Source organism: Ambystoma mexicanum, chromosome 8 (genome assembly GCF_040938575.1).
Source record: "Ambystoma mexicanum isolate Mex_15411 chromosome 8, UKY_AmexF1_1, whole genome shotgun sequence".
Taxonomy (NCBI): Eukaryota; Metazoa; Chordata; class Amphibia; order Caudata; family Ambystomatidae; genus Ambystoma; species Ambystoma mexicanum.
The window spans coordinates 1231572995-1231586011 of NC_090929.1; the positions used below are offsets into that span (position 1 = coordinate 1231572995).

The window sequence follows — 13017 nt, forward strand, 5'->3', positions numbered from 1 at the left end:
GGCTCTCCCAACACACATGTACAGAGGAACTTTGCACTTAGAGTGGGACAGCCAAACAGCAAGGTCATGCAGGGACTACAAAGATGAATGGCCTTGGTAAGTGATGTGTGCCAAGTGAGCAAAAATAAAAAAGTATGGTGCGTGTCTGTTACTAGAATCCATTGTCAGTGCAGAGAAGTTAGAAATCACTGTATGTTTATTTTTTCTCTATACATTCAAAGTGGAATAAAATAAATTCATGTTTGCAAAATATCTACTTGTTCTTTTCTGTTCTCTTATCTTGCAGGTGATGCTGTAAATATTATGTGGTAAGATTTTGTAGATTGTAAATGGCAGGTAATACAAAATGTATATAAAAACAACTGAGACTTTAGTGTCATTCGTGCATCTGTAAATTATTTATGTAAGTGAAGTACAAAGGGGAGGTTTATATCAGTGCAGTAGTGCATTTACCAATTTACCACTGCAATTGAAATAGCAAATAAGAGAAAGTTAGTATTAAATATATACAAGGTAACTGATGTGTGTTCCATGTATGAGTATGTCCTTCCTTGCATGCTGATGGGAAGTGGTGCCTAATCTGGCCCATAGATTACTGGATGCACATAAACCAGTAATGCCTAATCTGGCACATATATTATTGGATGTACATATGCCAGTAATGCCAGCCACAAACTATAGGTGGCGCCTTGAATACATTCATTGGGTTCTCACGAGTGTTCTAGGTTTGGGGCTCTCTACAGGCGAGTAGAAGGCATTGTCATAGAAACTAAAGGTTTATTTTATGGTGGGGTTATAGTATAAAAAAACATGCTCACCACTATACAACTGGAATAAGATAATTCTGAAAATACTGCAAAGTGAGATATGGTCACTAAAATAGTGTGATACCAGACCCACTATAAATGTAAGACTCAATTACCGCAACATTACCACCAATATTTTTACGGTAAGAAAATACCGCCAAATCCCAAATTTACCCCAATAAGACAAAATTTCTACAAATAATGGTGCGTTGGCCAGGAAAGTGACCATAGAGCATCTACTGGGCGTGGCAAGTATGTCTAACACTACCATACGTGCATTAAAGGGAACCCATTTTATGAGAGCAGTGTGACACTGGAAGTGAATCTCAGAATGTCTCAAAAGGAGGCCACATTCCCAGAGTTAGTGCAATATCTGGAGACAAAATGATATGCACATGGAACATGGTCATCAAATAACGCGACAAAGTGGCATGACCGTATCTATGGGGAAGTGCAGAAAGAACCATTGGACAACATTTTTGAAGAAGGTAGCATAATTCAGGTCTGTTTTATGAGATTATTAAATGCTGGTGATAAACATGCAGAGACAGATTGTCTGATACGATATGTGCCAAAACATGGTTGATTTTAAATCGGTCCCTGCGAATGCAAGAAAATAATGGCAAGCTAATTAGCAGACTAAAAGTTGAACTAGATGGAGCTAGTGAACAGGAGGAAAAGTTAAGAGCAGAACAGGAGGTATGTCAAAAGGACATGCTATCAAAGTACAAAGATCTCGACAATCAATTGTCCCAAAGGAAGAAACAGTTTGAGGATAGTGAGCAAGAATTAAAACATTTGAAAGGATTGGTAGATCATATTATACAAGATAAAGACAAGGTTATTTTGGAAATGCAAATTTCACAAAAAGAATATTTCGAGAAAGAAGGTGATCTTCAAAATGCTGAACAAGAGATAGCTAAAATGTTTCAAGAAAGAGACAAACGAGACAAAGAGTTTAATGAATGCCAAATGCAAATGAGTGATATGCAAAATGTGATTAATAAGATGGTTAATGAAAACAATTACTTGAGTAGGGAGGCAGACAGCTCCTTAAAAAGTGTAAGGATTTAGAACAGCAAATGTGCATTTTCAAGTCCCAGGATAAACGGCAGGGCACCACATTCAATGGGATTGAGGTGAATTCTATTTCTACACGTCGAGATAGTGCCCCAGTGGCAGTGCCGGTGTCTGAACTTAGTTGCAGCGCCTTTGGGGGGGTTTGGCCCACCCATTGGGGGCTGCCACCAATCCCATATGCCTGAAATAAGGGTTGAATCACAAGGTAGTTCAATCCCAAACATAGCGCCAAGTAGTCCTATGAAGATAATGAAATCAATCAAGGCCCTGATCAAACCGTTAAAAAAAGGAGGGGAGTGTTGTATAGAGGACCACTTAGAAGCCGTGCACGATATATTTAAAGCCCTCCATATACCTAAGGAGCAATATAGACAATACTTTCACTTAACTCTGGACGCTCCCACAGCCGGTATCGTCAGAGGATTAAATGAACAGCAAAGCATGACATGGGCAGAGTTTGAAAAAGAGATTAGACATAATTTTTCTCCATTCCAATCATTACAGGAGGCAAAGAAAGTTGCATACACGATTACAGCTGGGCCAAATACGTACCTTCGCCAATTTTTGCAAGACTTAAAAAGAGCTTTTTCTCGGTTTGATGTATCTTTTGATCCCAATTCCAATGAGTTTAAAAAGGCCTATTTCTATGGGTTGCAGAAAGACATTATATCACAGTTAGTCAGCGAATTTGATTGTGAGAAGTCCCTTGAGTGGATTGTGCACCAAAGTACAAAACTATATGAAGTGCTATACTGTCAGGGTAGAGAGGGTGATAAAATGAAAGATACCAGATCAAAATCTAAAGAATCCTTAGCAACAGTAATAGAGATCAGGTAAGCTTAAATGTCACTTGAGTCCGCTCAAAGTCCAGGCAAAAATAATGTGACAACCGAATAGAGGGTTAATCAACAGAGGTTGCCGCACTCTGCACCGATGTTTCAGTCACATGATCCTAGCAATAGGGAGAGCTACATTAGCCCTGGGTACTTAGGAGACAGGCCCCGGGTAGGATATTGGTCTGATATGTCAGGTCTGAACGATAATCAGAAACAAAATCAGGATCAAAGAAGTAATGGTCTCTACCATACATTGGGGACACAAAACAGATTTGACCCCAACACCATGATATATGGCAACCAGGATAGACCCCGGTATGTGGATCGATTTACTGAAAATGGAAATCAGCATAGGGGACAAAACTCACAAAATGAGAGACAGGACATGAGGCAGAATATGAATTATGCCGCACATCAATACAATCAATCACCGCCACCAGGGGATTACAACCAAAGGATAGGTACACCCCGCTACCCGCCCCACATGAATCAAGAGTTCAGAAACAACTCCAATAGGAATCACTCTCCTGAGAGATATCAGAATAGATTCAATCAGGGGGAAAACAACCAATATCGACATAGGCCGCAGAGAGAATATTTTAGAGAAATTGAAAGATTCCAGTGTCTCGAGGCCCAAGTGAAAATGTTGCTGAACAAATAGGAAAGCTCTGTACAGCCCAAAGAAAGTCATCAAAGGAGGGAGCAGAAGGCCTTAGTAGTGACCGGGTGGCTTCCGATAATGACTGACTAAATCTTCATGATACCTGCAGTGATAAAAAGACAGATTGCCATGATCTGGTTTTGCATAATGACTCTGAGCTGTTTAATGATTCAAAAACGAAAATACCTGCAAATGAACATGAGGCAAAAATTGTAAATACATCTAAAAGAGAGGTTTGGTTTAACCTGGAGTTAAATCAAACGTTGGAAATTTGCACAAATGAAAAAGGAAAACAAGACAAACATGAAATTCCAAAAGAACAAAGAGACAGATTTAAGAAACACAACTCATGCATGGATAAAATAATTGATCAGGGAGTAAGTGTGGATGTGAAAACGCCCTCCCTAGACCATCAAGATGATAATAAAATACAGGCAGGAAGAATAAGTACTCAAAAGGAGGGTACAGATCAGTCACCTGAAGAGTTCTTTGAGCCACCGATTTTTGAGGAAGTTAAATAGATTGGTGCCATGCCAAATACCCACAAATGTCCAAAATTAGAAAATGACAACTTATCATGTGATGTTTATACGCATATTCAGTTGGAGAATTGTAGTGTGAACTCTGATGATCCCCGGGTGGAATGGCGAACAGTGGCCACACTCCAAAGGACCTCTGAATATGGGGAGACAAGTAAGGTTTCTCAAATGGCAATGGACAGAAAGGAGGGAAAAATGTCCTTTCATTTACCGATGTGCTTAGCCAAAAGTGAGAAGGGTCTGAGAAAAGTGAATCCTGGAATCAGTAAGAATTCGCACTTTTTGTGTGTGTTAGAGGAAGTTGAAGACAGATATTATGCTCCCATTACTGTAGAAGAGAAATGCAATACATTTGCAATGATTGACACAGGTGCACAGGCCACAATTATGTCCAAAGAATTGGTAAAAAGTATCAATGAAGGGATATCTCCACAGAATCATATCACAGTGAGGCAGAGTGAAGGCCCAGTAAATAACTATAATGGCGAGGAGGTGCCTATCGAGGGTGTCACTGAGGTTGACATAAAGATAGGAAAACACAGAATGAAACAGGAAGTATTGATCACATCTATTTGTGAAATTCCATTCTTGATGGGGACAGATTGCCTGAAAAGATTGTCTCCTCTCATTGATGGGTAAATGGGGTCCTGTGGTCTTTAACCAAAAAAATTAAGGCCTAAGAAAATAAAGTCACAAAACAGCAGTATAAATGAATGTCATACTGTTGCCAAATCGAATGATGCAGTGGAGGTGTACCTACAGAATAGCTGTGTGCCTAGTGTCACTATTATTTTGATGTGTCTGGACAAAACGCAAAATGAAATGGAAAAACAGTCTATGCAGATTTTTTTGGACCCTAGGAAGAAATGGCAAACTGAAATAGATGAACACACATTTCACTTCTATCTAAAAGAGAAAAATTGCAAACAAAACACTATTCCTAAAGCAGACACAGAAAAACACATCACCACCTGTGCTGAAATACACATGGAAGATGAACAGCCATGGATTCACATTGGTATAAATGGCCATTCTAAAATGATAAAATCCACTTTGGTGCTTGAACAGGAAAGGAGTTTTATTAATGAGAAACTACTGCAGAGAATAATGGAAAGGGAGGAGATCCCGAAATTTAGAATTAAAAACCAATATATCTCTGGTTTGGACAATCCAGATTTTGAAAATCGAATTGCAGGAAGGTGCATGCTAAAGATTAATATTGGACAAAAAAAATCTACCATAATGTGTGGATAGTGAATGGAACACAAAATGATTTTTATCTGGGCAATGATATCATACACAGAATGTGAATGGTGTAAGATTTCCTTAACCAAAAAATATGTCCCGGCTAGGTGGGCCTGCACCTGAATTTGAAGACAAGAGAAAGGCTTATCATTGTGCATAATTGGTCCCATATGCAATTGAATTACAGGTGAAGAAGGATATTACTATCCCTGCATTCACCAAGCAAGTTGCTATAACACTAAAGTGCAAGAATGGACAGCAAATGAAGGATTCTGATGCATTTGTGTGCTTGAATGAATCCATGAAACAGCAAGGGCTGGATTATGAATATACCCCATTGATAAATATTGGGGAGGGGTTCGTAAAATCATGGTGGATAATAAAGGATGTTAAGATATTCATTTAGAAGAGAATTCCTTATATGGAATGGCCATACCAAAATCACATTATACTGCAGATTTAAATAACCTGGTGATTGGAAATATCACTGAGAGATATGTAGATGCAAAGGGTGTGTTGCCAGAGTATCTGGATTCTCAACCCAAAGGGATCTTCAAACTTCAATCTGTCTACCCTTATGATTCCAATGAGACAGTGTGCTGTCACCATGAGAATTGTATAGTATTTGACTTAAATTAAAGTGAAATAGAAAATCAGCACATTGAAATGGAAGCTGATATGCCAAAATATTTTAAAGCGGCAGCGTTACAGAGAGATACAGCCATACAGTTGGAAGAAAGCACAGAGGTTCCTCCACTGGAGGATTTCCCAGAATTTTCAAAAATGGTAGAGGAGCAGATTCTGTTAACAGATGCATGTGATAGCGAAGAGGATAAGAATTAATTGAGAACAATAGTTATGGAATTTAAAGAAGTTTTTGCCAAAGATGCATATGATTGCGGCCTAACTAATTTACATGTTTCTAAATTACTGGAGGGGTGTGGTAGAAATCCAGTATTCGTGCGCCAATACCGATTGCCATTGGCATGCTTAGAGTCATTGGCAGAGATAATTAAAAACTTGGAGTCTAGGAGAATTATCAGGCCCATTCATAGTACCTCCAACACTCCTATTTTGGTTGTGTTAAAGCCAAATGGTCAATGGCGTCTGTGTGCAGACCTGAGGGAGTTAAATAAAAGAGTATCAGTGTCTAGATGGCCACTGCCATTCATTGATCAATGCCTTGCTCAAGTGCATGGGTCAAAGGTGTTTCCCACATTAGATCTTACTTCTGGATATTGGTGTGTGCCACTGGCAGAGGACATTCAGAATTTATTTGCATTTTCATTTGATAAAACACAATACGCTTGGGCTAGAACACCATTCGGGTATGTCAATAGTGGGAGCAAATTTGGCATATTTTTGAGAAAGGCTGTGCCAGATGCAGCGGAAAGAGGAACCATAGTTTATGTAGATGATGTCCTGATAAAAAATTAAAACTTAAAAAGTCACTTTAATGAAATTAGACATGTACTCGACCAATTGCAAAAAAGCGGGTGCCAAAGTGTCTTTACAGAAGGCCCAATGGTGCAAGAAAAAGGTGAACTTCCTAGGCATGAGGTAACTGAACATGGGTTAAATCCACAAAATAAAAAGGTGGGGGCCATACAGAAATTGAAAGATCCTAGAAATGTGAAATGTTTAAAAAGTTTATTAGGAATGACGGGATATAACAGGAAATTTATTGAAAATTATGCTGAAATTACTCAACCATTGACTAAACTATTGAAGCTGAATACACCCTGGAAATGGGAAAAGGAGCAATCTGAGGTAGTTGCTAAATTGAAGGAATGTCTCATAAAGCACCATGCTTGACGAATCCCTTAAAAAACAGAGATTTCTTTATAGAAATAGGTTTCACTGAACATTGTATGTCAGCAGTGTTATCTCAAAAACATGGTTTAAAACTATTGCTTATGCAAGTAAGGCATTTTCCCAGGTTGAAATTAAATTCAGTGAATGTGAAAAGGCTCTTCTGACCACTGTGTAGGCGTTGCAACATTTTTCGTCCCATTGTTCAAGCGGAAAAGGTAATCATTGAGACAAATCATCAACCATTGCAGTTTTTACAGAGTAAAAGGATTAGATTGGGCAATCTAGCACAGTCCAGAATTACTTCATGGACATTGGCATTGCAGGGCTTTCCTTTAGAAGTGAGATATGGCCAGAATAAAAAGAGCCCAATTGCTCAATGGTTGGCAGATTTACATGACTGTGCAGCTGAACATGTATCAGACGAAGTAGAGGTGGAGTCTAGTTTGCAGGAGTTTGAACAGTCACCAGACAAAGCATTTGATGAAAATACATGCACGAATTTACCATCTATATATGTTGACGGATGTGCGTTTCACATGGAAAATGACAGCAATAATCAGTTGGTGTCAGGGATAGGAAATGTCTGGTTGAGATTTGAAGATATTCCTAGTATAGGAATGAGAATTAGGGCTAGGAGTAGCCAGGTAGCAGAGTTAGCAGCCATTTATAAAGCACTACTGCAGTTGATAACAAATTCAGTGAAATTGTCCTGGTGACTGATTCTGATTATGCACGAAATAGCTTTGTAGAATATTTGCCTGGCTGGAAAGCATGAGGCATGGACACATATAATAAAAAGTCCCTCAAGCATGGGAAAATGATACAAGCTATAGACAAATTCGTGTCAGAGAATGATTTAACAGTATACTGGAGGAAAATATGTGGACATTTGAAAACTCCAGGAGAAGATAAGGAGGGAAATGATAAAGCAGATCAATTAGCTAAGATTGGGGCTCATATGGGGGAGTTGGTACCTATTGAACACTTAATTGGTGAAATACAAATAGATGCAGTTACATGCTTTAAAGCTCCAAAAGAGGTAGAATAACCAGTAGTGCAATGGAGTTATGATACACCAGATCAAGATCTGATTAAGGCGCAAAAAGATGATCCAATATTGGGGATCTATTATAATTATTTAATGGATCCCGAACAAAATCCTTTAACTGAAAATGATTGTACAGGAAAAGAAGAGTTGAGGGTGTTATTAAAGAATAAAAAACGGATTAGACTACAGGATGGACTTATGATCAGGGAATCCATAACAGGACAGATACAGTGGGTGGCACCCCTTTCATTCAGAGGGCTAATGTTACACTATGCACATGATGCAATAACTGCAGGACAGAGAGGTTCACTAAAGACTTTAGAGATAGTGAATGATTATGCTTACTGGCCACATATGTCCCAAGATGTGGAATTATACACCAGGGGATGCCTGATATGTGCACAATTTAAACCTGCTTCACCAATGCATAGAGCTCCACTGATGAAAAGAGGTTTAACTCTTCCATGGTCAGATTTACAAATTGACTATGTAGGGCCTGTAAAAAGGTTGAGTAGGGGAAACCATTACCTTTTGATCGTGGTTTGTTTGATGTCGAAATGGGTAGAGTGTATTCCTGCACCAGATTGTGGTGCGCAAACAGCAGCTACGTTGCTGGTAAATCATATATTTTCGAGATTTAATTACCGCAAAGAACATAGTCAGACAGAGGAAGTCATTTCACAAGCACCTTAATGAGCAAGGTGTGGCAGATATTAGGGATAAAAAGGAAACTGCACATTGCATATCGGCCCGCCTCTTCTGGAAATATTGAACTTTGCAACAGGTCTGTTGTGGAGATATTAAAGAAGTTTGTAGCAGAGGCAGGTTCCAGTTGGGATTTACGATTACCTCTGCTATTGATGGCAATCAGATCAACTCCTGCTAAAGCAACAGGTATCAGTCCTCATGAGGTGTTAACAGGAAGGAAAATGGTACTGCCACAACATTTATTATACAGGACACATGAGCAGACACTTGTGAGTACATCTACAGTTCACGAATATGTGGAAGAACTGAGGAAGCATTTGCAACATGCATTTGCATTTGTACAGCGAAATTTGGAAAGAGCTGCTGATAGTGTAAAATCAGATTATGATACAAGGACATCTGTGAAACAGTATAATGTAGGTGATCGGGTATATAAGTTTCATTTTGGAAAAAGTAAACATAAAAATTCTAAATTTTTTGTGGCCTGGCAAGGGCCATTTCAGATAGTGGTTAAGGTGTCCCAAGTAGTTTACAAGATATTAAAGACAGAGGGTGAAATGTGTGACAGAACCATTTGTTCATGTTAATCAAATTAAGCCCTGTCACCCCAAACATGAAATCAGGAGGCTTGAGCAAGTAGAGACAGCTTAAGTGCCCTGAGTACATAGAGAGAAAGACACAGTGACTATTTTCATAGTGCCCCACGCCATAAAAAAATAGATATAATGTTTAGTGTGGAGATAAATGCAGATGAAAATACCGCATTTAAGAAAGTTGCTGTAATAAATATTGATAGAAGGTGCTGAATCAGGTTAACTTTCTATGGTACAAAGCTGAAATATTCTGCATAAAAAATGTTTTGATATATGATGATGTTATATTTATATTGTTTTCTCTCTAACATGTGCTTAGTTGCAAATATCGGAAGCGTCAATCAGAATTTTTGGACCACGTTTGGTGTTTGGCAAAGTGGTAAAAAGGGTGAAAGTGATATTATGCTATGTACTTAATCTGTCCCTTTTCTATTTAAATTAGAAAATTAACTGATATTTAGTTGGGGTCAGAGGTCGCAGGACCAGAGGACGCGAGAGATGATGGCATCCTGGAGTCCACGGGATGAAGCCCAAATAAAGCCTCCGAACCAAATTATGGACGTGAAGACAAAGCGACTGGAATGCCTAAAGCGATGATTTCTATGGAAAAGCACCCAAGAGGGCCAGGATGAAAGAATTTCTCCGAATTAATCAGATGATGAAAAGTTGATGATCAGGACATCTCAGAGGTGCGGTCATAAAGATGGTGAACCTCATTAATGGAACAGTAGTGAATTGAACTTAATTCTGCAGCATTGTAGATGGAGCATAATATCATCCTATGTGACTGGAAGTGAGGGTGATTGAGTCTCACAACTTTATTATTTTATTTAATTGTTTTGATTAGTTATGTTAGTTATTTGTTTTATTTTATTATTTTGTTGTCATAACTAAAATGTTGATTTCACAACTATATAAAGAATATGATTATAAAGACATTCCAACATACATGGACACTTCGGTTGGAAAGAAATGTGTACAATAGTTCAATGAGGACTTATGAGCCCTTTTGGAATCTGTTTTACTTTTGTTATGATTAAGCAGTGGTTTATCATGAAATATTTAAATGTTCATTTTATTGAGTTGCTAATATTTCAATTGTGATATATATGATGGAAAAAGAAAGAAGAACAATTTGGGTTTCCTCCAATTGTGGGTTTGGTTAGCCAGAATTGTTGGGAAAAGGAGGTTACATGTCAGGATATATACAGCCTTTTTATTGCCAGCATATAGTATATATAGCATTTTTATTGCCAGCATATACTAGGCAGCATTTTTGCCAGCATATGGGATTAGTATTTTTGCCGGTATATAATATATAGCGGTATTGCTAGCATACAAAGTACACAGCCAGACCCAGTTGAAACTGCAGGCATTCAGAGCACACAAAGAAAACTTAGTGTGCTGCCAGATTAAAATAATGAGGTGCACAATGTATATTGGATGGTTCATGTGTAAGGACTACATTAAAATACATAACTGATTAATATTACTAACCGTACTAAAGTGCTAATTTCTAACATAATAATGCAGTCTTACATGCACAATGAGGTAAAATCCATGTTTTGGTTGCACTGTTTAAAATTCATTTTTAAATGCACACTAGCATTTTATTCAGCTTGTGGAGAACAGAAAATATGCATGATGCAGGAAGCAAAAGGAAACAGTTACTCTGGACTTGAAGCTTTCATTATTTTGAAAACGAAGGCTGGCAGAGGTCACATTCTTTTTACCCTGATTGGTAGAAATTGAAGGCAGACAAGCCACGTCAATAAAGCGCTGAGTCAAAATTTCCTAAGGAAGAGAAAGGAGAAGGGTTGGCAGTTCATGATGGGTTCAGTAGATAGACAGACCGTGCTGTTTTCAGAGGGTCGAGCGCTGACTTTGGATCTAATCAGTTGGCGCTTCCCACACACATGTACGGAGGAGCTTTGCACTGAGAGTGGGACTGCGAAACAGCGAGGTCGTGCAGGGACTTCAAAGATTATTGGCCTTGGTAAGAGATGTGTGCCAAGTGAGGAAAAAAAACAAAAGTTTGGTGCGTGTCTGTTACTAGAATCCATTGGCAGTGCAGAGAAGTTAGAAATCATTGTATGTTTATTTTTTCTCTATATATTCAAAATGTAATAACATAAATTCATGTTTGCAAAATATCTGCTTGTTCTGTTTTGTTCTCTTATCTTGCAGGTGATGTTGTTAATATTATGTGGTAAGATTTTGTAAATTGTAAATGGCAGGTAATACAAAATGTATATAAAAACAACTGAGACTTTATTGTCATTCGTGCACCTGTAAATTATTTATGTAAATGAAGTACAAAGGGGAGGTTTATATCAGTGCAGTAGTGCATTTACCAATTTACCACTGCAATTGAAATAGCAAATAAGAGAAAGTCAGTATTAAATATATACAAGGTAACGGATGTGTGTGCCATGTATGAGTGTGTCCTTCCTTGCATGCTGATGGGAAGTGGTGCCTAATCTGGCCCATAGATTACTGGATGCACATAAACCAGTAATGCCTAATCTGGCACATATATTATTGGATGTACATATGCCAGTAATGCCAGCCACAAACTATAGGTGGCGCCTTGAATACATTCATTGGGTTCTCAGGAGTGTTCTAGGTTTGGGGCTCTCTACAGGCGAGTAGAAGGCATTCTAATAGAAAGGAAAGGTTTATTTTATGGTGCAGTTATAGTATGAAAAAAACATGCTCACCACTATACAACTGGAATAAGATAATTCTGAAACCACTAAAATTATCGGCAATACAGGCTAACAAGATGTGGTCACTAAAATAGTGTGATACCAGACCCTCTATAAATGTAGGACTAGTTTACTGAAAAATTAGCGCCAACATTTTTACGGTAACAAAATACCGCCAAATCCCGAATTTACCCCAATAAGACAAAATCTCCTACAAAACACAAACATACTTATGTTTTTCGCTTGAGGAAGACTCAAAAATTGCCATTCCTTGGCCAAAGTCATGAAAAATTAGATCTGTTGAAAAGCATATGATCATCATGGCCACTTCCTACAAGTGATTCTTCTACAAGGAAATCATATTTGAGATGAGTGGTTTTTACCATCTCAGTAGTCAATGCCTTATTTAACAGTGCAAGTGACATATATAGTGATTTGCATTGATAAAGTTTAAGCAGAAGATACCATATTTTGCTGTAATGTGCAGGCAGCATAGGTATGTGATGCACTTGAGTCTCACATCTCCCTTTCTCAAGACAAGCCAGAGAGTTACCCAGAAGACCAGTTTTTTATCCACAGACTTCACAGTCACCAATTTCTACAGCTTCTTGATTTGTCGCTGCAAATTATCATTTTTGTGCAATAATGTAGCCATTTCTTTAATACTCCACAAGAGTACTTGTCAATATTATGCTATTATGCAAGGAATTGCATTTACTTTATAGATTTTATTTTCCCACTGCCCTAATGTATTTTCTTCTTGTTCATGATTTTTGGATTTCTTCCCTTTTCGGAAATCACGTTACCTTTCACTTCATATCCTCGTCCAATTTCTACAATAGCAAGAGTCACATTGCATTTTTTTATGTAACTCTTTTCAATGAAAAATCTTTCTGTTTGTGAAGTGTGTATCCTATCTTCTCCAACCCACCACAAACGTTTGACTGAACTTTTTTTGTAGAATCCCTTTGTGACCAT

At 38.1% G+C, this 13017-nt stretch overlaps 1 protein-coding gene across 1 annotated transcript; it reads left to right on the plus strand.

Moving 5' to 3' along the window:
- Positions 1 to 1412: 1412 nt before the first annotated feature.
- Positions 1413 to 6010, plus strand: LOC138473390 (meiosis-specific nuclear structural protein 1-like). Its single transcript, XM_069612074.1, has 3 exons — positions 1413 to 1868; positions 2544 to 2719; positions 5809 to 6010. Exons 1-3 carry the CDS (start codon positions 1413 to 1415, stop codon positions 6008 to 6010), a joined length of 834 nt encoding a protein of 277 aa, XP_069468175.1.
- The last annotated feature ends 7007 nt before the right edge of the window (positions 6011 to 13017 follow it).

What these genes read in the sequence shown, in the direction of transcription:
- LOC138473390 (XM_069612074.1), top strand. Translation starts at nt 1,413, where the DNA reads ATGCAAGAAAATAATGGCAAGCTAATTAGCAGACTAAAAGTTGAACTA. An exon ending in CAGACAGCTCCTTAAAAAGT is followed by an intron (nt 1,869 to 2,543) that starts GTAAGGATTTAG and finishes TATGGGTTGCAG; the next exon opens with AAAGACATTATATCACAGTT. An exon ending in GCAACAGTAATAGAGATCAG is followed by an intron (nt 2,720 to 5,808) that starts GTAAGCTTAAAT and finishes CTTAAATTAAAG; the next exon opens with TGAAATAGAAAATCAGCACA.